The sequence below is a fragment of the Balaenoptera physalus genome (genome assembly GCF_965194825.1).
Source record: "Balaenoptera physalus genome assembly, chromosome: 6".
Classification (NCBI taxonomy): domain Eukaryota; kingdom Metazoa; phylum Chordata; class Mammalia; order Artiodactyla; family Balaenopteridae; genus Balaenoptera; species Balaenoptera physalus.
The window spans coordinates 59491565-59515349 of record NC_138885.1 but is presented as its reverse complement, the minus strand read 5'-3'; the positions used below and the strand labels follow the sequence as shown (position 1 = coordinate 59515349).

Below are 23785 nucleotides of genomic sequence, written 5' to 3'. Positions count from 1 at the left end.
CATGAGAGATTACTACAAGCAACTATATGCCAATAAAATGGACAACCTGGAAGAAATGGACAAATTCTTAGAAAAGCACAACATTCCGAGACTGAACCAGGAAGAAGCAGAAAATATAAACAGACCAATCACAAGCACTGAAATTGAAACTGTGATTTAAAAACTTCCAGCAAACAAAAACCCAGGACCAGATGGATTCACAGGCGAATTCTATCAAACATTAAGAGAAGAGCTAACACCTATCCTTCTCAAACTCTTCCAAAATATAGCAGAGGGAGGAACACTCTCAAACACATTCTACAAGGCCACCATCACCCTGATACCGAAACCAGACAAAGACGTCACAGAAAAAGAAAACTACAGGCCAATATCACTGGTGAATATAGATGCAAAAATCCTCAACAAAATACTAGCCAACAGACACCAACAGCACATTAAAAGGATCATACACCATGATCAAGTGGAGTTTATCCGAGGAATGCAAGGATTCTTCAAAATACACAAATCAATCAATGTGATAAACCATATTAACGAATTGAAGGAGAAAAACCATATGATCATCTCAATAGATGCAGAAAAAGCTTTTGACAAAATTCAACACCCATTTATGATAAAAACCCTCCAGAAAGTAGGCATAGAGGGAACTCACCACAACATAATAAAGGCCATATATGACAAACCCACAGCCAACATCGTTCTCAATGGTGAAAAACTGAAAGCATTTCCACTAAGATCAGGAGCAAGACAAGGTTGCCCACTCTCACCACTGTTATTCAACATAGTTTTGGAAGTTTTCAAACAGCAATCAGAGATGAAAAAGAAATAAAAGGAATCCAAAGCGGAAAAGAAGAAGTACAACTGTCACTGTTTGCAGATGACATGATCCTATACATAGAGAATCCTAAACATGCTACCAGAAAACTACTAGAGCTAATCAATGAATTTGCTAAAGTAGCAGGATACAAAATTAATGCACAGAAATCTCTTGCATTCCTTTACACTAATGACGAAAAATCTGAAAGAGATATTATGGAAACACTCCCATTTACCATGCAACAAAAAGAATAAAATACCTAGGAATAAACCTACCTAAGGAGACAAAAGACCTGTATGCAGGAAACTATAAGACACTGATGAAAGAAATTAAAGATGATACAAACAGATGGAGAGATATACCATGTTCTTGGATTGGAATAATCAACATTGTGAAAATGACTATACTACCCAAAGCAATCTACAGATTCAACGCAATCCCTATCAAACTACCACTGGCATTTTTCACAGAACTAGAACAAATAGTTTCACAATTTGTATGGAAAAACAAAAGACCCCAAATAGCAAAAGCAATCTTATGAAAGAAAAACAGAGCTGGAGAAATCAGGCTCCCCGACTTCAAACTATACTACAAAGCTACAATAATCAAGACAGTATGGTACTGGCACAAAAACAGAAATATAGATAAATGGAACAGGATAGAAAGCCCAGAAATTAACCCATGCACATATGGCCACCTTACCTTTGATAAAGGAGGCAAGAATATACAATGGAGAAAAGACAGCCTCTTCAATAAGTGGTGCTGAGAAAAGTGGACAGCTACATGTCAAAGAATGAAATTAGAACACTCCCTAACACCATGTGCAAAAATAAACTCAAAATAGATTAAAGGCCTAAATGTAAGGCCAGACACTGTAAAACTCTTAGAGGAAAACATAGGCAGAACACTCTATGACATAAATCACAGCAAGATACTTCTTGACCTACCTCCTAGAGAAATGGAAATAAAAACAAAAATAAACAACTGGGACTTAATGAAACTTAAAAGCTTTTTTTGCACAGCAAAGGAAACCATAAACAAGACAAAAAGACAACCCTCAGAATGGGAGAAAATATTTGCAAATGAAGCAACTGACAAAGGATTAATCTCCAAAATTTACAAGCACCTCATGCAGCTCAATATCAAAAAAACAAATAATCCAATCCAAAAATGGGAAGAAGACCTAAATAGACATTTCTCCAAAGAAGATTTACAGATTGTCAACAGACACATGAAAGGATGTTCAACATCACTAATCATTAGAGAAATGCAAATCAAAACTTCAATAAGGTATCACCTCACACTGGTCAGAATGACCATCATCAAAAAATCTACAAACAATAAATTCTGGAGAGGGTATGGAGAAAAGGGAACCCTCCTGCACTGTTGGTAGGAATGTTATTTGATACAGCCACTATGGAGAACAGTATGGAGGGTCCTTAAAGAACTAAAAATAGAACTACCATACGACCCAGCAATCCCACTACTGGGCATATACCCTGAGAAAACCATAATTCAAAAAGAGTCATGTAGCACAATGTTCATTGCAGCTCTATTTACAATAGCCAGGATATGGAAGCAACCTAAGTGTCCATCGACAGATGAATGGGTAAAGAAGATGTGGCACATATATACAATGGAATATTACTCAGCCATAAAAAGAAATGAAATGGAGTTATTTGTAGTGAGGTGGATGGACCTAGAATCTGTCATACCCAGTGAAGTAACTCAGAAAGAGAAAAACAAATACTGTACTGTAACACATATATATAGAATCTAAAAAAAAAAAAAAGGTACTGAAGAACTTAGAGGCAGGACAGGAATAAAGACGCATATGTAGAGAACGGACTTGAGGACACGGGGAGGGGAAAGGGTAAGCTGGGATGAAGTAAGAGAGTGGCATGCACATATATACACTACCAAATGTAAAACAGACAGCTAGTGGGGAGCAGATGCATAGCGCAGGGAGATCAGCTCAGTGTTTTGTGACCACCTAGAGGGGTGGGATAGGGAGGGTGGGAGGGAGACGCAAGAGGGAGGAGATATGGGGATATATGTATACGTATAGCTGATTCACTTTGTTATACAGCAGAAGTTAACACACCATTGTAAAACAGTTATACTCCAATAAAGATGTTAAAAAATTTTTTTCTAATACTGAGCTTTACAGAAAAAGTGGATTTGGGGCTAGACTTTGAAGGATGTGTAAGAATCAGGTCTAGTATATGGAGCGGTAAAGGAATGCAGAAAAAGTGATATTAATAAACCTTGGTGATGGAAAAGTCTAGAAATTGTATGAAGCTGAGAATTGGGAGTCAAGACTAGAAAAGACACTCTAAAGCCAATCTCAAAAGGACCCGAATGATTCAGTTAGAGAACTTAGATTTTATGTGCTATCTAATGGGGAAAACATTGAAGGATTTATTTGGGAGTTATGGAGATTTACCTGATAAGAATACTGATTTAGAATGATCTTTACCTGCACAAGGCATTGGATGACTAGAAGAGAGAAGATGGAAAAGGAGTCCAGAGTCTATGAGATTCAATCAACTTAACATTAAAGAAAGTGAAAGCAAGGGTAATGCTAGTGATAGTGGTCAGGAATCAAAAGATACTGCTGAGTTGACAGGACCTGGCAGCACACAGTATATGGGGGCGCTGGGGTGTGAGACAGGAGTCATGACATAGAGTTTTAACCATGACAGAGAGCTCTTGTTCAGTGAATAGAAAAATGGAAACCTCATTTTGAAGGAGCTTAATATTTTAATGCATAAATATTTAACAGATGCTACTTTATAATGTCAGCCACATCATATCCTTTGTTTCATGAATATTTAATGAAGTCCTCTTAAATGTTATTTGTTTCTCAAGAAAGAAAGAAATAGCATTGTATTTCTTGTTTCTTTGAGGCAAGATCTTTTTCACATTTCTTGACTCCCAAAGGATTAAGAAGAATTACATGCCCTGAAAATATTTGTTGTAATGAATTAAATGGAACTGGATTTAAGGGTTTTTTTTTCCCCTAAAGAGGATATGGGATGAAAAAACACTGTTTAACATAAAAAGACCAACATTAGTGGGAAGGATAAATGCCAAATTTGGGATACTGATTCACTTCTGAGAGGAAAGCAAGGGAATGGGATACTGAAAGGGTACAAAAGGGGCCAAATCTGTATCTGTTTTATTCTAAAATAAAGAGTCTGAAGCAAACATGACAAAAATATTCAAATTGTTAAAGTTGGTTGGTGGGTGTCTATGTATTATTTCTGTTTTCTATAATGTTATGTTGGTGACATTTCATACTTAAATGCTTTTTTTTAACTTCACAAAAGACAAATGTTGATATTACCATAAATATTATTATGCATATATTGTGACCCTGAAAATAAGCTAATTGTCTGGGAAGGAGTAATAACTAATACTACAGAAATTATTTTTGTGATATACCACTTAAATGTTTCGTAAAGTCATAATTTTTTTCATAATCAACGTCACTGAAACGTGTGCAGAATTTTGGAGGAAACAGTGAAGAAAAGTGGCTTCCCTCATAACTTATGCTGAACAAATAGCTCTTCCTCTGAAATAATTTAAAAATTGACAATTAATATATAAATATTTGTTTTCTCCAATGCATTTAAGTCCAAAAGCAATAGGTGTATGTAACATAATCATCTGCAAAAGCCTTGAATCTATTGATATCAATTTTGATTTCTAACATTTGTATAATCACATATTTTTAAAGTTAGCTTAAGTCTAAATTAAAACAGCTTTAACATTCTTAAATGAAATGAAAATGAATGAAACACTTTTAGAATTAGTTGTAATTAAATAACATTACTACAGTCATTATTATTAAAATAAACTTTTGTTTAAGCAATTACTATTGAATTTGGGTCTAAGACATAGTATGAATTGTTAAATAGCTGTTAACTAAAAAAATGAGTTAAGAATGAAGTGATTCCTAGGACTTTAGAGAAAAAGTTCTGTACCTACAATAGTGATTTATATAAGAAATATAAGGAATTTCATACTCTGTAATATTGCACTAATTTTTTACGCCTCTTTGTATGTAGCGCATTCCCACATTGAATCTGGATTGGCGACTCTGCTTTGGTGAACAGGACAGAAGCAAACCTGATGTAAGTGGAGGATTAAGTGCTTGGCATTTAGGCTTCCTCTCCTGCTCCTTTGCTTTCGCTATGAGAACAAGCCTGGGCCAGTGTGTGGATGGAGCTGAGTCAGGCAGCAGTCTCATCTAAGACCTCAGCTGTATGACTAATCCTAACCAAGATCAGCAAAACCACCTAGCCAGCCATGGGCTTGTGAGCAAAAATATACGTTTTTTTGTTATATGATAAGAAGTTTTGGGTGGTTTGATACACAACATTATTGTTCAAGAGATAACTGATGCATACCTCAAATAACATAATTTTAGTTTTCTTCACAAAATCCTCTTAGTATTATTCCAATGGCATGGATCCCTGTATTATATAACTCAGTATATTTTGGCATTTCATTATCTACAATCTAGTATCATTCAGAGCTAATAAAAAATATTTGACCTTGACAGATACAGGTAATTGTTATTCATGGACAGTTTGAAATGTACATTAATCAATTCATACCCATTATGACCTAACAAAACAGTAAACAATAAATTACTTCTTTGATTTAAAATTTTTTTCTTTTTTTTTAAAAGCTAAAGAGAGAGATGTATGATTTGGCTTTCTCTCCTATCAAAGATTCTAGAAGGCCAGCAAAAAACCCAGATGGTTAACAGCATTTCTTAAAGTTGAACAGGATTCACAAAAATAGAATATCTGATTACATAAATCTTACCTTTTCAAAAATCATCTTTGTTTTGATATAGAAAAAGCAATGAACAGACAAGTAAAGGAACAGTTGTTGGATAGATATGGACGATTAGAGCGAGCCCGGGAGAGAGAGAATAGATGGCTAGATCAGAGAAGTCTAATGAGTGTACACACATTGTTTCCTCACCTTCCGTAAAACAGGCTTCAGGTTCCAGAGATTCTTCCGGTTCAACCTCAGGTTGTTCTCCCTCAGCGGGAGCTCCTATGTCAACAGTGCTGCCTTCAGATGAACTAGTTGCATTTAGCTTCTGAAAATCAATTCCACAGAAAAGCTTTTAAAAAATTTTCTTTAATCTACAATATAAAAATTTCAAAGGCGTGCCCTTAAGTCTTCTGTATTCATTTCCTTGATCTGTAATTTAAGAATATCTTAAACATAATGCCAGTCCGCTTTAGTAGAGGTGGGAGTCACAAGATTAGATACAGCACCACAAAATTTTTTCCTTTAAAAATATGGTGCTAACAACTTAAATAATTTTTGATTAAGCTCCTGTATAGAGAGAGATTCTGAAATAAAATCATGCAGAGAGCTTACGTAAGCTGCCAGAGTAGTATTGTGGTCTGTGATCTTGCTTTTGTAAATTAGTTTGCAAATGGTCTAGTTTGTTTTATTCTAAAATTGTGACCCAACCAACAAAAGCTGTATGAGTGTATTTTCATGTCAAATGCAGAAAAGAGTTGATCAAATGCACATAAACAGCAACAATCTAAATTTACCCACTTTTCATTGACATGAAAACATATACCACTTGTTGCTATTAAATATATTCTATAGTTTTCTAATTCTGAAAAGAGCAGCACATTGTTAGCTTTATAGCAAGAGCTGATATTTTGCATTCTCTTTGGCCAATGCACTCCTGTGTTTCATTGTGCATTTGGAAACTACTTGTTACTCTGGCACTCCTACCTCTCCAGTTAATAAAGGCAGAAATGAATCTTTGGTTGTTGTTTTGTTTTCCTTTAGGCTAAATCAAATACCACCAAAAGAAAAATATAATAGAAAGAAGTTGTTTTAAATCTTGAAATACAACAAACTTTAGCCAGGTCAGGTCGTTCATGGGATCAGTATAAATGAAGGCATCCAGTCTTTAACCTGGTCTTAAAATGCTGCAGGAATGACACAGGGCCAGGTATGAGTGCCACATGGAATCAGAGTAGTTTGGGCCACAGCATTCTCGGACCTGTTACAATGTTATTACCATTAGTGCATAACATTAGGAAATGGCTGAGCTGATAGGAGCTACTTTATAAAGGGGATGAGGTAAGCATATGATAAAATGCACATTGAAATATGTTGAACCCACTCTAAAATAGATGGTGTAGTCAGTACTGGAAACATTATATTTGGGCTAAGGATTCTATGGATTTCCGGAGGAAGCTGGTTCCTTTATTTCCTGAAAATAATTTTCTTTATATAAAATATTTCCTTGGCATAGTGGTGCTGATAAAGTAAAAATATTTATATAAGCTATAGATAAGATTGAAAATGTTTTTGTGTGTGTAATTTAACAATACCAATGATAGAAGCATAAATATTATATATGTCTCCTCAATTAGAACCTGTTCAGGATTATTTTTAAATCTAACCAAACTACTTAAATCAAGGATTATATATTATAAGGTGCCTGACGTTTGTTGATTTCTTTTTCTACTCACCAAGTATATCACAATACTAGACAGATACTCAATTATAATATTTTTACTGTTAAAATTTGAATATATTTTGTTTTAAAATGAAATATTATATGACTTTTTCTAATTTCCTGTCCTTCATCTTTTGATTAGACTCTTTCTTTGATAAGTGTAGCTGTGTTTATAAACATGTAATTGACTAAGAAATGGCTAAATTATCCTATCAATCCCATCCATCTGATTCACATAAAGCTGTTACATATTAGGGACCTGAAAATACTGATCTTATCATTTACTGGATATTGAAACATGACATAGGTAATCAGAATAAGTGAAGCTTGGTCATATATAATCTAACTACAAACAGCCCACAATAACAAATGGAAAACATTCCTTTTAGGAAAAAGGATAACACTGCAATTACAGATTGGGGGATGACCTGGGGGTAAATGAGAATCCATATTCAGGGCGCTTCACATTGGCAAATGACTGCATCAGAGCCTGCATCAGTGCTGGCTATATTACACGTCAGGTACTCAACAAATTTTTTTTAAAAAATGAATGAATGAATGAACTTCTTCATAACAGAATGAAGGCTAGTCCTTTACAGTGATTGGGAGAAGTCACCAGACAACATATTCCAGGGAATCTTGGTTCAAAAGTTTCTAGAGGATCTCTGTAACATCAACTACAATGCCTTTCATTTAGTGCAGTGCCTTAGTACTGACATAGAATTAATAGATATCTTTTTAATTGAAGCCAAACATTTATATATTTAAAGGTCAAATCATTACTTTTTCAAAAGTACAACATAAAAGTATTCTGCTTTTCTAGAAGATGTATCTCAGCAGACAATCTTTCGAAGCAAAGATCATGCTTTTGCCATCTCTGCATCCCTAGGACCCATCACAATGTTTGTGTTTAATAGATGTTCATTGGGTAAATGAATGAATGACCAATGCATGCACTATTTTATTTTACCACTAACTACTTCTAACACCTCCTATCTAATACTTACTTTTACTTTCAAGGGAATACATATAATATTCTCATGTAAGTACAGAGAAACACAAATCCTTCAAGATTCTAAATTGTGTAGGTAATGACCAACAACCCTTAGAATTTGAAGTGCTGTCTCAACATCAGGCTTCCAATTAACCAGACCTATGGTGAAACTATGAAATAAACTGTACTTTAACTCTGGAGTCAGGAAAACTAAGACTGACTCATTTTGACAATGTTTTTCCTGTTTCTACTCTATGCACATGGATCTACAATCCCAGCAAAGAATGGAACCTCTCTAAGGAAAGGCAATATCTCATCCTTCTCCATCTTCTCCCTGATGTGGAACAGCACAGGATCTACCTGTCACATTTATTACTTGAATAACTTTATTTGGTTTACAAATAAAAAATCTAGGGTACACATTAATCCTCAACACCAGCCAATCCAGTGTCTAGTTAGAGAAGGAAATGTGGCTTTAATCATCTTGTCAAAAGTCATACTGAGTCAGTAGCTGGACTCTAGGTCTTCTGTACCCCACTTTGCTAGGATTCTCTAGAGAATTTCTTTAATGATCCATAAGTTAAGCCAATCTTTATCAATTTAAAACATTTAGTAGATGTGATATGTAATTAAACATCGTAGGTTCAAGATAGTGTTGGGATACTGTTGATTCCCATGTTTCATGACCATGAACTTAGTATTACTTTCTTATATTCATATCTTTATATGTATTAATGTAGAGTGAAGCTAAATATATGTTGGGATATTTTATAAACAAAAGTTTACTTTAAACAATAAGCCTGAGATATAGGCAAGAAATTCTGATTTATAAAATCTTTCTTGATAACATCAATTCAATGACTTTCTTAAAATCACATAAGAGGCAAATATCATAATATCATAAAATATGTTGACAAAAACAGTTAAAATGTATAAAGAGCCAATAAAAACCAAAGGAATCAAATTAAGAATATAAAACTCTTCAGCTTCAGATAAGGTCATAATTATGATTAATTCTAACTACAGTGCAAATTCACCAATTAGAATTATCAAATACACATCATTTTATGGAATTATTAGTACTCATATACTTAAAAGAAGAATTTTCAAATAAAGATTATTTGTAAATTCTCCAATCTAGGCACCATTCACTGTAAAATGCCACATGAGTAAGAGACCAATATCTTAACTACTTAGAAATAGAACCGGTTTTTTTATTTTCAAGTTCCATTCTTCCCTTTGGTAAAATTTAGATGTTTAGGTTCCTTTTTTATTATTTGTGCTTATTTGCTGGAAGACAAGTGGACTGAATGATGTTGTTAGAACAGCCCTTCCTTACTCAGCCTTTAAGAAAATATGGATGTTCCCTCAATGTCAGGACAGTCAAGAGATCAAACAGGAATAACAAACTGTTATTTGCTATGCCTGGCATTGACAATCATTTATTTTCAGATGAAAATATTAGCTGAACTTTTTTTTTAGTGAAAACTTCATGTTACAGGGCTCTTACTATTGAAAATCTGCTGGATTCCTCTAAGTGCTGGGGAATTATAATCATAGGAGTTAAACAGCACGGAATCATATTTTGCTTAATGATGTAATAAATAAATTTCAAGACACACAGTATTTCACTTCGCATTTTTAAACATTATACTTCTAACTTTTACTTTCCAAACTATTGTTAAACATTTACATGCCAAACTCATAGTCCTTCTTTCAGAAAGTAAAAGTATTTTTGAAAATAATTAATCACAACAGAAAAAGGGAGGGAAAACATCACTTCTTGTTAAGTTTTTCAAAGGCACACTTTTTTTTTCTCATTATGAAGTTAAGATATATTTTTGAGAAAATGTAATTAGTAAATATTGTATATATTTTGGGGAAAATGTATATTCTAAACTTAGTCAATAAAAGAAATTGGAATTTTTTTTAAAAAGAGATAATTCAAATATAGATTAAATCAAATATTCCATATCTAACTATTTTGGTCACCACAAATGGCAATCGTTTGTTCCACATGGATCCTAATCTGTACTTAAAGAACTCTAGGTCATTTTACATGAAAAATCTTAACATCAAAACAATGAAAGTGATGGTTATGCTTACTTTGGGATAGGCCTAAGGCCAAAGTGATACATTAATACTAGAAAGGAACTGCTCTTCTTAATAAGGAAGAAGGCAAAATCAAAACTATCATTATCATCGTACTAAATTATCAGATAATCATTTTTGTCTTTATAATAGATACATTATAAAATTCTATAATCCATAAATAGCAGGGTCTTAAATATTTCTTGGGATGGCAAAAGTAATCCTTATGTCATGCTGACCTACCCCTCAGCATATTACCAGTACCCCAAAGACACATGTTTGGCCAATTTTGTTCTTACATTAAGGATATTTAGAGCTTTTTTTATCCTTTAATCACTATCCCACTGGAAAACTTTCCCTTGAAGACTACACATTCTCCAGTATAAAATTATAGATGGGTTTCTATTGAAACCACTCTACCACTGCTTACCCAAACCACCTCTACACGTCCTTCTCTCCCTTCCTACCCCTTGTGTTGGAATTCAGTATACTACTCTTTTAGGGAGCAGACAATGTTTTCTGGCCAGAGACATATTCAAGGAAATTGGAAAGTGTAATAGTGTGAGGGTGAGAATAAATGAAGTCATTTGCATCAGTTCTACTTAGTTTGTGTTCCACCACACTTACTCCAGCTAAATCTCTTACATACTGGTAGACGATATTCCTGATTGTCACTTTCCCTCATATACCTCTCTACACAGGAACTTGGAAAATGACACTCAGAGAATAAGAAAACTAACTTACCTCTTTCTAAGAAACTGGGAAAAACAAGCCATTATCCTAAGGAGTCAAATCTCACACTTTTCTGAAGAAGTAATATATAATAGGAAAAAATAATTCTCTCTAGTCCCTGTGTATATGTTTTTAGTATGTATCTGTGTTTAGTTGTGAGCATTTTTTACCTTGGGTCTCACTTTATATGACCAATGATATGGGTTTCATTCCTCCAATATATAAGGAATTATCTTTCATGAATGTAGAGTGCCAGTGACTGAATATTTTGTTCCAAGATACAAAAGAATGTTCCCAAAATGGCATGATTATCGCTCCTTCCAAAGAGGCAAATATGCTTATGTTAGGGTTGTTTTACAATTTTAATGGTAGAAGGAGAGGAAACTGTATCTAAGTGACATAGCATTTAATTAACATTTCTTGAAAATAATTAAATTGGGTCGAGCAATTTGGTTAACATATTTTAGCACAAAACTGTGATTTCAACATCAGGAAATGAAAGGTCCTCCAAATGGAGCCCATAGAAAGGTGTTACATTCACTGCCTTAGTTGCATGACTAGGAGGTCCCTTCATTTAATAAACACGAAAGGAGCAAAAGCTCACACTGATTCTCTCCCTATATGAATTTGCAGTGCATGATATATTTAAATAATATTCTTCAAGAGAAAGTTTCCCAGCAGGTCTGGATGAAATAAAGGAGAGACAAAAACACCAAGTACAGAGGAGCAACACGATGAAGAAAGTGGATTCCAGATCTCTTTTCAGAATGAATATACCACCTATAACACTGCTTTCCTTCTTTCCTTCCTTCCCTCCTTCCTTCCTTCCTTCCTTTCTTTTGGTGTAGAAAATGTATTTCCTTTTCTTTCATTCTCAAGAGTTTTAGGGGTAAATATCAACAGATTCTCCAAGGGAATTGTATTCTAAATACAAAGTACTTTTGGTAAAGTGCTAAATAGAGAGATGACATTTTCTCTGAAATGAAGCAGATAAAAATTGTACCCATGCTGGTAGCAGCCAAAACATAACATTCCAATTCATTTACATTCTAATCACATTAAAACATCCTTTAGGAAGTTTGTACATGAATAAGGGATTGCTTTAATTTGCAGATTACCCTTCAGAAAAATTTAATATGACACTGAACAAAAAAATACCAACAAAGTACACTCATTGGGGCTTTATTTATTTAAGAAAAGGGCAGGGGAGAGAAAGCTTTCTGCAAGAGTTTTTCAAAGAGTATCTTATATTTCTCCTTTTAGACCCTTAGCACGGTCAAAACTCTGTAATGTTAAATGGTAATTAAATAATCCATAAAGGCATGCACTTTTACTTTTCACTGAATGTAATTTCTATAAAAATCTATGTAAGAAAATTAGCAGCTAACTCATTTTTAAAAAAAAGTTAGGGTTGCCACACTTGCCTGACCATGCTTTATGACTCAGCATAAAAGCAGCTGTGCATGTTTTTATTTTACTGCCAATGGACGGGCAAGGAATGTAGCTGAGTAACATGCAGGCCAGTCAAAATTCATTTAGAAACTAATTATATTTATATATGTACAACTTGCTTGGGTAACCTGGGTAAAAGTGGTGGCACGAGCCTCTGGCTGGTTAAAAAACACCAGAGCTGCATTCTTGATGGCTCCAGCTTGATTTTACCCCTGTGAGAAGTAAGAACGGTAAGCAGTGAAGGTCACCATATTGCACTAGTAAATTTCACTTTGAAAAATAATCATTGCGGCTTCAACATTATTAAAACTCTATAAGAAAAATCAATCATTCAAAATCACAAAGTATGAAAGGAATTACATTATATATAGTCAAAATAACGAGTTAAAACATATAATTAAGATATGAATTTAAAATAATATACTCTAGAGAATCTACAGAAAGCTGTCAAAGAATCACACAAATTTGGCAAAGATGAAATAGAAGAGGATTTAGTTCAAACACCTAAACAACCTCTGGGTCCACTTGGTTAGTCTGCCCTATAAAAAGGAATTCATTAGGCATTCCAAAAATTAAAAGGTGCTCCATTTTTTTCCTTTAATTTTTCAAATCATTTAGAAAAGAATGTCAATTAGCCTTATTCCATTTATTAATACTCCACATGTGATATTTAACAGCACAATTCAAACCTACCAGTTAAGGAAATGACCAGACAAAACTTGAAGGCAGAACACTAAAAAGATATCTGAGGTGGGAATATTTGCAATTCTTGAATAATTATGTCAGTTCTCTTTTGTTTTCTAGTGTACAGTTACAAGGTAAAATACCAAAAAGTTAAAATGTGCACATAGTCCCTTCCTAGACTATTGCTCTAGTCCTTTATTTGTTTATGAGCTTATATTTAGGAAGTTTGATATAAAGCCATAATTAAAAATTTCACCAAATAATAAATTTTAGCACACAAGTAACAATCACTATGATGGGAAAGTATTGAAAGGACTCTACAGCTAAAGCAATAAAATAATTCTGTCTACTTTCAACTGGCAGATCAGTTCTCTGCCTCCAATTCCAAAGTATTGACTTCACATATATTACTTTGGAGTACCTAACTAAAACAGAAAACAGATGAAAAAGCTTAATGGTAACAAGAGAAACTGGGAAGAGAGTTTGGATTTTTCCTTCTATAAGCCCCACCTTAACTAGATAATTCTCTAATGTCAAACACAATGGTTTGAGATGAGGCAAAATACATGCTCCTTTGGAGAAGTCTGAGGCTTTAAAATTTCTGAAAATTAAGAAGACTGGATGATGAGTTAACCATACCTCAAAAGATACTCAGCCGGAAGTTTAAATTGACTGATGGCTTCAACATTTTATTCTCCATAATTCATTCTTAGTTAATATATTTTTTACTAGATAAAAATAAAAATTGACTTCTGTACTGTAAGGGAGATATTTGCTATTAGGTATAATGTCAAAATAATGAGAGGGGAATATATATTAAAATTTAATGACCGAATTCTATCTTCCAAATGCTGACTTTAGTTTCTAGTAATATACAATGCCAGAAGTTAGTCCCCACCCTTTCTGCATAGCCCAATCAAATACGCTTATGCAACATTTTATTAACTAGATCTTAAGATATTAGTCAGTTTTAAAATAATGATCTTATTAGTGAACAATTGAGTTCAACTAATTACAGCAATTATTTGTCCCAGGCTATAAGGTTGTAAAATTTTCCCCTTTAATCTCATCTGTTATTTTGTGAAACTAGTAGCTATGGCCTTGTTACCTATATGCTAACTTTAGTACCTATATTTAAACTTTCTCTGAATTTCACGTTTAACATCTACTTCTATGTAATCACTGAATTAGCAATACTACCTATCTTACAAACAAGAAAAACGGAAATAGCGTCTTCTTCAGTAATCTTATAGAATAAATATACTAATACTGATTGAAATATCTAAGGTTGCTTTCTTAGAAATATATTTTTGCTCATAATTTTATTAACTGATCCTTAATTTTTGTGACTTTGTTGCACTACTTAAATTGTACCCTTTAGCATCTCAAACTCCCCCAAATCATCTTTCTTAGGATGAGAATAATAATAGAGGTCTTTTTGTTCCCTGCCAATCACTTCAAATGACAAAAAAGAATGAATCTTTGTTTTTCGTTGTTATTTTTATTTGTTTATGCAAGCTTTATTGTTGGGAATTCTGTCTTCATTTTTGTGTAGTTAAACATTAAGGTTTTAATTCCTTCTTCTCTTTATTCCCAACTCTGTGCTTATTAACCTATAAACAAACCAAGAACATATCCTGGTATTTATACTCTTCTAGTAAATCAAAGAATTCTTTAAACTACCAAGACTCTTAACTGTAGTTGGTAAATTTAGAACTTTACATTCTATAACGTATCAAGGCTTTTTGTTTGTTTAGAGAGCATGTACTGGGTTCAGTAGGGTTAAAAACATTTTCAACCTGATTCTTCATCACTACCTTCACTTCCTTTAAAAAATTATTTACTTCAGGAAACATGAAACTATATGTAAATATCAAGCCAATATCCCAATCATACTTCCATTAATAAATATGCCTGTGAAAACTAAATAAGGTCACAGTTTATAAATTATTCCATAAGAGCCAAGAATGTAGCAAAATGAGAATTGGAACTGCCCTCTCACCAAGTATTGTTCTAGTACATACCAAAAAAACACCATTGTGGGAGAATTATAAGGAAGAAAGTGTATAAACTGAGGCACTGTTCACAAATCAAAAATTATTTAAAATCCTCAAAAATTCATATTAATCTGAATATTCATATTATCAATAATTCAAAATGGTGAATATTTGAAAAAATGAGAACATATCATTTGTCTAGTTATATATTAAGGTACTGTCAATTTATCTATCGCCAATTTTGCCATAGAAATTGTGTCAACAGATATTTCCTATTTTCTTACAGAAAGAAAATATAATTTTTAAAAGTCTGATAGTTTAAAGCATACATAACACCAAAATAACTTCTGACGTAGAAATTCCTACCTCTTTGCTTTCCTCCATATCTGACTCGCTGCTGAATTCTTCAGTATTTAAATTTTCAAAGTCAGATTCTCCGACAGCAATTGGTACAGTCACAGTGAGGCTGGGGTTGTTTATAAAGGACATGTAATCACTTTCATCCACAACATATTTTTCTACACTGCTGCCTATGCCACTGGTAGTTCCATTTCCATCTTTGAGATAATTGAGGTCTTTGCCTATTTCTATGGTGGTATGGTTGGAAATACAGCTGTCTTTTTTGTTATTTAGATCTTCAAGAGGTTTAATTTCATCTAAAGCTTTCTGCTTTCTAACAAAGGCTTTCTGAATAAATTCACGTATTTTTCTTTTAACATAATCAATTCCTTTCTGCATCCTTCCCACAGCAATCTGGAGATTATTCATTTCATTATCATCATCAGTGGCGGCAAGATTGTCAGAACTGAATGAACTCAAGAGTAAGGCCAGGAAGAGGTTCAGAACCTAAAACACAATAGGAAAATTGGTGATCAAAACATTCCGTTGTTTCTATTGCTCCGAACTACAAATTTTCCAAAACTGTTCTTACACCTCACTTTTTGCTGATAGGTATTCTTTCTAGTTTATGGTAAACTATCCTGAGAAAAAAAAAAGGTAAATGAAATAAATACCTGGCCAACACAAAATAATACTATTAACACTAATTCCTTTTTAGTCATTGCAAAATTACTGAAACCACTGTTGCATAAAACTTCTATATTAAGTTCAATTCCAAATTAAAAATTTTAGCTATCTAGATAACTATACAGTGAAAAAGAAAAAAACCTTTTATTGGGATGTTAAGTATTTTCCCCATGTAACTTGGGTTTTCCAGGACACTGATAATTTATTATAGTTTTATTCCTGAAGCCAAAGATGATTCCAATATATTTAAATACAATTATATTTTTATGTGTTTGTACCAATTTTTGCACTTTAGATAACTTGTCGATTTAAAAAAATATATATACCTACTGCTAGATCAAAGTTCCCAGTTTTTGGTTCAGAAAATAATGGCCACTAGATTTATACAGTGGTTGGAAATACTATAAAGAAATGGTTAGAGACCACTAATTAGTCTATAACTTGGGCCTCCAAAAATAGGACCCACTGATATGAGTGAGTGAAAAGATTAGTGACCATAACCCCACCGTGTACACTCAAAAAGAGGTAATTTACTAAGGGACAGAGTACTCTCATGGGCACAAGACCAAGTAATATAATTATTTTCAGAATTTGATTGATAATGTTCATGAGTCCCTGACTATTCAAGCATACAGAACAAAAAAGAAGGATATGGCCCTGAAGGGATCCAAAGACTAAAAGTAAATAGTACAGAAGAGGAATCCTAGGAAAAATTTTAAGTAAAACTCCAATGAAAAGGATGCTGCATTCTTGCTATATTCCTATCTTTCCAATAAGCTAATGAGGCTCAGAGTTCCTTTGTCTAACCAGTACGAGTTAGTCTAACCAATTGTGGTAAGAAAGGTAAAAACCTATAAGACCCAACAAGGACTGCACATAATTCTGTGAGTCTATATTGACATCTTTCAATTGCTATACCATGTCTGCTAGTATTCATACTAAGACCTGCTCCTTCATATCAGAAATTTACCAATAAAGTTATATTTTATTGTGATTTGCCTTGAACTTACTTTTTGGATGAAAAAACAGATGCAAGAGAAAAAAATTAAATGCTACATTTGGGTTTTATCCATTATAAAACTGAATTTTGGTACCATAATTTTTTTCTAGATTTGATTTCCTAAGGTTTATTAATGAACTTTTCTATTAGGAACTTTTTCTTGACAAATATCAATCAGCCTTCCCAGAGTGAGATCCAACTTATAGTTCCTCTTCAAAGCATTGGAACAGGTACCTATTTGTGTCATTTACTGTTATATCTATATGGCCTGCTCCCTTTTCTCATTAGAATTATAATGTTGGGTAAGAATCCAGTTTCTGTCAATTTTCCCAGTGCTAAGCTTACAAGATTGTTGTAAGGATTCAATTAGAAACTCCATGTGGCTCTCACAAAGCTACTGGCACATGGTAAACCCTTGAGAAAGTTTAGCTGTTATTATCACTGTTATTAATACTATGATACCACCTACCCTCTGTTATACTATCTTTCAATTTATCTTTTTTTCTTGGAAATGTTTGTGTGAGCCAAGCTGATCTCTTTTTCTAGGGCTCCTTTGTTACCACAGGGGATTGATCTGCATAACAACTGGCCAAGGTGTTGGTTGTGATCAAAGGCAATTTAAGGGAATACAGTTCAACTAGCTTACTCAGGGACTGAAACCTGGAAACCTGTCTCACACGTGGTCATGGGCAGACCTGATAGCTCATTGAGTGAAAATGACTCACACGTCCCCCAGTCTCTTGGAATAATAATTTCCATTTGGGGTTCAGGATTGGAATGTATTGCACATATCAATACTGTCTCCATCCTGATTCTTTTTTTTTGGCCGTGCCGCGGGAACGCAGGATCTTAGTTCCCGAACAGGGATCGTGCTCCCTGCAGTAGAAATGTGGAGTCCTAACCACTGGACCGCCAGGGAAGTCCCTCCATCCTGATTCTTAACTGGTGAGAAGAACCCAAAACTTTCACATCCCTCTTGTGTGCTAATGCTCCACCTTCTCTTAGACATAGACGAGACTGCAGTGGCTACTTCTAGAAGTGGTAATCTTCAAAAAATCGTATTTTCCTTCTGCAGCACTTGCCTTGAACCTATAAAAGGATTTCTGGCCATAGTGTTAGCAAACCAAGAATAACAGCCTGGGGAAAAGCAGTCTGTGGCCAAACCTCTGTCTTGTCTGTGGACTAGGCAGTGGTTACTCACACTTCTCGTGGTGGAGCACCATACAGAAGTTTACATGTGTTAACAGGAGGTTATGTCAGCTTGTCTCTGGGGGACATGACCCTTTCTGGTGAGGATGAGAAGGAAGGATTGTAGGAGGCACTGCATCAGTTTCAGTCAGTCTTATTTAAGCAAATGTGATATGAACACATTTCCTTAATAGTGGTAAACATGACAGATACTATTACTACCTTAGTTACTCCAGAAAAAATATCCAAGATATCACAAAAGGAGGAATATGTTTTAACTTATAGTAAAACAAAAAAAAAAAAAAAGGGAGATTCTTTAATTTTTTAAAAAATGTACAGAATTTAGGGCTTCCCTGGTGGCATAGGGGTTGAGAATCCACCTGCCAATGCAGGGAACACGGGTTTGAGCCCTGGTCTGGGAAGATCCCACATGCCGCAGAGCAACTAAGCCCGTGCGCCACAACTACTAAGCCTGCGCTCTAGAGCTTGCAAGCCACAACTACTGAGCCCACGTGCCACAATTACTGAAGCCCGCGTGCCTAGAGCCCATGCTCCGCAACAAGAGAAGCCACCGCAATGAGAAGCCCGCGCACTGCAGCGAAGAGTAGCCCCGGCTCGCCGCAGCTAGAGAAAGCCCGCGCACAGCAACAAAGACCCAATGCACCCAAAAATAAAAAAAAATTTTTTTAATGTACAGAATTTAAATTTATGCCAATAGATGGAAATTATTATTTTATAGGCTATATCTTTTTATGCATATACAGCCATCCAAATTAATATTAAATGTCATCCATAGGTATGGATACTTCCTGAAATTCTCTTTTCAACTTGAATCCTCTGTACTGTTAGAGAGATGTGTCTTATTTCAGTAAACTAATAGATGACATGTGATATGTTGAGTTTCCTTCTCTTTAAATTCACTCTGTGTTTTCTGGCTACATGAATTCTACCAAAATCCCACTTGCTCATTGTCATTTTCCTGATAAAAAGCCATCTGTAGCTCTGAATTGCCTACAGAAGAACTCCAATTTTGTTATGCAAAGTCAGCCTTTTCATAAATTAAACTCTACACAGTTTGGCCCCAAACTTACTTTCTACTACTCCCACTATGAATTCCCTGTTGCTTGTGTCTGATCTGCTCACTCATTGTTGTCATAAAGGGTTCTGTTCTCTGCCTTTTATTCTTTTCTTCCAGTGTATGCCAAATATATAAATGAAATCAAATCAAATCTAAAATCAAACCTATGACCTTTTCTTTGTTTCTTTTCTATTAACCCTATGACCATTTCTTTCTGTTCTATGCAATATTGCACTTTTCTGAAAGCAAGCAAGTTGTATTTGGAATTGTGGTGGCTTTAAAGTAAATCTACAGGGGAATTCCCTGGCAGTCCAGTGGTTAGGACTCCACACTTCCATTGCAGAGGGCACGGGTTTGATCCCTGGTTGGGGAACTAAGATCCTGCATGCCACGCAGCATGGCCACACACACACACACACACACACACACACTATATATATATATATATATATATATATATTTATGTATATAAATTATTTGATACTCTTCCCTTCAAAAGTGAAAGCCTAATCCCTTTTTCTTAAGTGTGAGTTCTTTTTAGTGACTAGCTTCTAATGAATACAATATGGCAGAAGTGACAGTATGCGACTTCAAGATTAGAACATAAAGAGGGCTTTCTCCTTGCCCTTTGTTTTGTGTCACCTGCTCTGGGAGAAGCCAGTTGCCATGTCATGAAATAATCAACAATCCTATGGTGAGATACATGTGGAGAAAAACTGACGCCTTCTACCAACAGTCAACAAAGAGGAATTGGGACCTCCTGCCAATAGCCATGAGAGTGAGCCTTCTTAGAAGTTGATCCTCCAGTCTTAGTCAAGATAACTGAGTTCCCTGCCAACATCTTGACAGCAACCTTATGACAGACCCAGAGCCAGAAGCACCCAGATAAGGTGCCCCCAAATTTCAGACCCACAGAAACTATGAAATAATTAATAAATGTTTATTGTTTTAGGCCACTGTTCATATTTCTGGATTGTACACTGTTCATGTTTGTTGTTATTTTAAGAAGAGGTCAGAATTATCTAAGCTAATACTGAGGAGGCTGAAATCTTGGGATAAATAGAGATAAATGATAGTCTTTTGCTTTTTTTCCCCCCCTCCCTTTTCTTTTCCTCTGGGGAATTGGAAGTTACTTTGATGTGAAAGGAAATGAAGTCTATAAATTGCATACTTTAAAATATTGGTTACGACTATTCCACTGGACTGGGGCCTAATCAAGCACCTTAGTATAATAACTTTATATTTAAAGTATAAGAGCCTGATCCTTCTTAGAGAATCTACTGTCCTTTCTTCCCCAACCACTGGGTCCACTGCTCCCTGGCTTGGGACAGTCTACCTTTCTTCTTACCAAGCTAAATCTTACATCTCAGTAAAGATATTTCAGGTCTGAACTCCTTGACAAAGCCTTGCCTGATCATCCTTGCCACTGTAAAGCAAAGTTTCCATCTTGTGAACTTGACATATAATACTTCACTTTCACGTTTTTTCACTTACTAGCTCATATTTTTACTCCTGTTTAGGTAAATGTCATATCACAATGCCATATATATCTCCCTATCATCTTTCCCATGCCTCCAGGACTCAGCAGAGATGTGTTGGACATGGTTCATTTTACACAGATATGATAAACAAGTGATTCTTGAGTCAGTGTTACTTGTTCATACTGTAGTTTCTAGGCAACAATTACCTTATGTGCTTTTAACGGACTGAGATTAACACTATTTTTTTTTTTTAACTCCAACTTGTAGAGAACCCAAATTTGAAACATTTTCAAGTGATACTATTATTAGTACTTATAAATAAAATGAATGACTGTTCTTCATGGCACTTCCATGCTTTAGTACGAGAACTGAAACATAAAAGCCAAAAATGGCCCTCTCCCTGAACAATAAGAGGTACAGAGATGAAGAACAGCTTTGGTTCAAAAGACATTTTAAGAGTTTACGTTGCATGTCAATTATAGCTCAATAAAACTGGAAAAAATAAAAATAATGCATAAGGAAATATTTAAAAAGAGTTCATGTGGATTTCAATAGTCTGAGCTATATCTGACTCCTGCCATCATGAAAGTTGAGAATTGATTTAAAAAAATTCACAACATTCCTCAGATGAACATACTTTTTCATGGTTACATTGTCTTTTACTGAAAATGAGAAAAATGTTTTACCACATACCACCAGGTTTCCAATGACCATGACCATCATGAAGACAGTAAGGCACATGGTTTGACCGGCGACCTCCATGCAGTCCCACATGGTCTCTATCCACTCTCCACACAGCACTCGGAACACAATCAGGAAGGAGTGGAAGAAGTCATGCATGTGCCAGCGCGGGAGTTCACAATCATTGGAAATCTTGCAGACACATTCTTTGTAGCTCTTACCAAAGAGCTGCATGCCGACCACGGCAAAAATGAAGACGATGATGGCCAACACCAAGGTGAGGTTACCCAGAGCTCCCACAGAATTGCCAATGATCTTTATCAGCATGTTCAGAGTCGGCCAAGATTTTGCCAATTTGAAAACTCTGAGCTGGAAACAAAAGCAAGAAGGCCATTACTGCTCTGCATTCTGAAGAATCTGCATATTTGTTTATAGGAAAAATCTACAGTGTCTCAATTTTAGATGATGGATTATTCATGTGCCAAAGTCTTATCTAGCAAATGTATTAGTTTGTTACCATGGGATATTTTTCATTTTGAAATAGTTTACATTGTAAATAAAATAATTATACAGTTTTTCATCAGCATTCAAAGAAAAAGATTCACCAAATATTCCTGAATCTTACATAAGCATTTATACTATTCTTTTTGTTTTTCTGTAAGGAACTGAGATATCTAAGATTAGTGGTGATTAATTAGAAAAGACTCTTTCAGAGAAGTAGAGGCTCTCATTATTTAAAAGCCCGAAGTGGATATATTTTTCAGTGTACTTGAAATATAATGCTGAAATGCACAAGTGCAAACAACATTAACACTTATATAAGGTACAGGAGAAAAACCAACTAATTTCGTTAAATCTCTGGACTGCTATATCTTTAGCTTGCTGTAATATTAGGCTGTATTTTAAAGGAGATTTATTATATTCAAGGAAGAAATACTTGGACTTGAGTAAAAAGCTGTATTTTGTCAACCTTTATGTCTTCAGTGATTTAATTAATCAACTCATTATAGTGTGGAAATGGCTCTCCACTACTGTGCCTGACACACTGGTTGTATTAGAAGCCTCTAGAGTACCATTTACCATTAAATAGCAGCAGCATTTTATTTCCGATGCTTCAGTAAATGTCAGGTCAAGAGTAGTGCATTATTTAATGGCAATTAAGTGACCCAAAGGAGCAGATATAAGAACCAAAAATTTTAATTTATTCCCAGAGAATAATTAATGCAAAAGGGCCTGATATACTAAGCAAGACACTGATGATATTGCGCCTTCTATCTCCCCAAACTGCATCACATTATCACAAAGATTTACTAAGCTTCTTAAAAGTAGTTGCCCACACTTGTTATATAATCATTGCTAATTTTTGTTTTGTTTTTTTTTTTGCATCCTACTAGCTTCAAATTAGATCTACAGCTATCCATGAAGACTAGGAAAGGAAATCACAGCTCTAAGGATCTTAACACAAATTTGAAAGTGGTAAGGGAGTTTCTAAACAGACTTCACAACAAAGTCTTGAAACTAATCACTGTTAAGATAAGTTGCCTATAAGAACCTGTCTTTACTAACTATATACAACCTCTGTTGTTTCAAAATAAATCACAAAAAGTTAGAGCCAACTCAAATACACATAAACATACCAAACTTCAAATGGAAATGTGTCAAGTGATATTTTGTCTCATCTGTAAAAGATCCATAAACTTTGAAATATAAAGATCAAATGAAAGACCCTTTCTTTAAAATTAAAGTATAACACAGGCAACTCTTCTCAGAGAGTGGATTTGGTGACTTCCTGACCTGGCTGAAGGCGCAGATGTATAGGAGCTCTGTCTTCTTTCCCTGTACACTCTACCCAGTCCTGGGTCTTGGCTTCTACGGGGGCAAAGTGGGCAACTCCATAATCCCTTAGCCTCTGGTAGAAAGATGAGCCCACCCAAAGCCCCAACCAAGCCTTATCATGGGTAAGTAAACCCCATATAGCTGAGAGGTACATATTGTGTTGTTTAATTTGATATGCGTTTATCTATGACCTCCATTTTCTCTCTCCCCATTA

At 34.7% G+C, this 23785-nt stretch overlaps 1 protein-coding gene across 9 annotated transcripts in view; it reads right to left on the bottom strand.

Moving 5' to 3' along the window:
• LOC309662305 (sodium channel protein type 2 subunit alpha) overlaps positions 1 to 23785 on the bottom strand; it is a 162090-nt gene that overhangs the window by 24760 nt on the left and 113545 nt on the right. For all 9 annotated transcript variants that reach the window (XM_082464837.1, XM_082464838.1, XM_082464835.1 and 6 more), the window contains 3 exons: positions 21748 to 22104; positions 15648 to 16127; positions 5816 to 5936 (listed from right to left, as the gene is read on the bottom strand). In XM_082464837.1, the coding sequence (XP_082320963.1) occupies positions 5816 to 5936; positions 15648 to 16127; positions 21748 to 22104 (958 nt within the window). The remainder of the gene's footprint in view (positions 1 to 5815; positions 5937 to 15647; positions 16128 to 21747; positions 22105 to 23785) is intronic.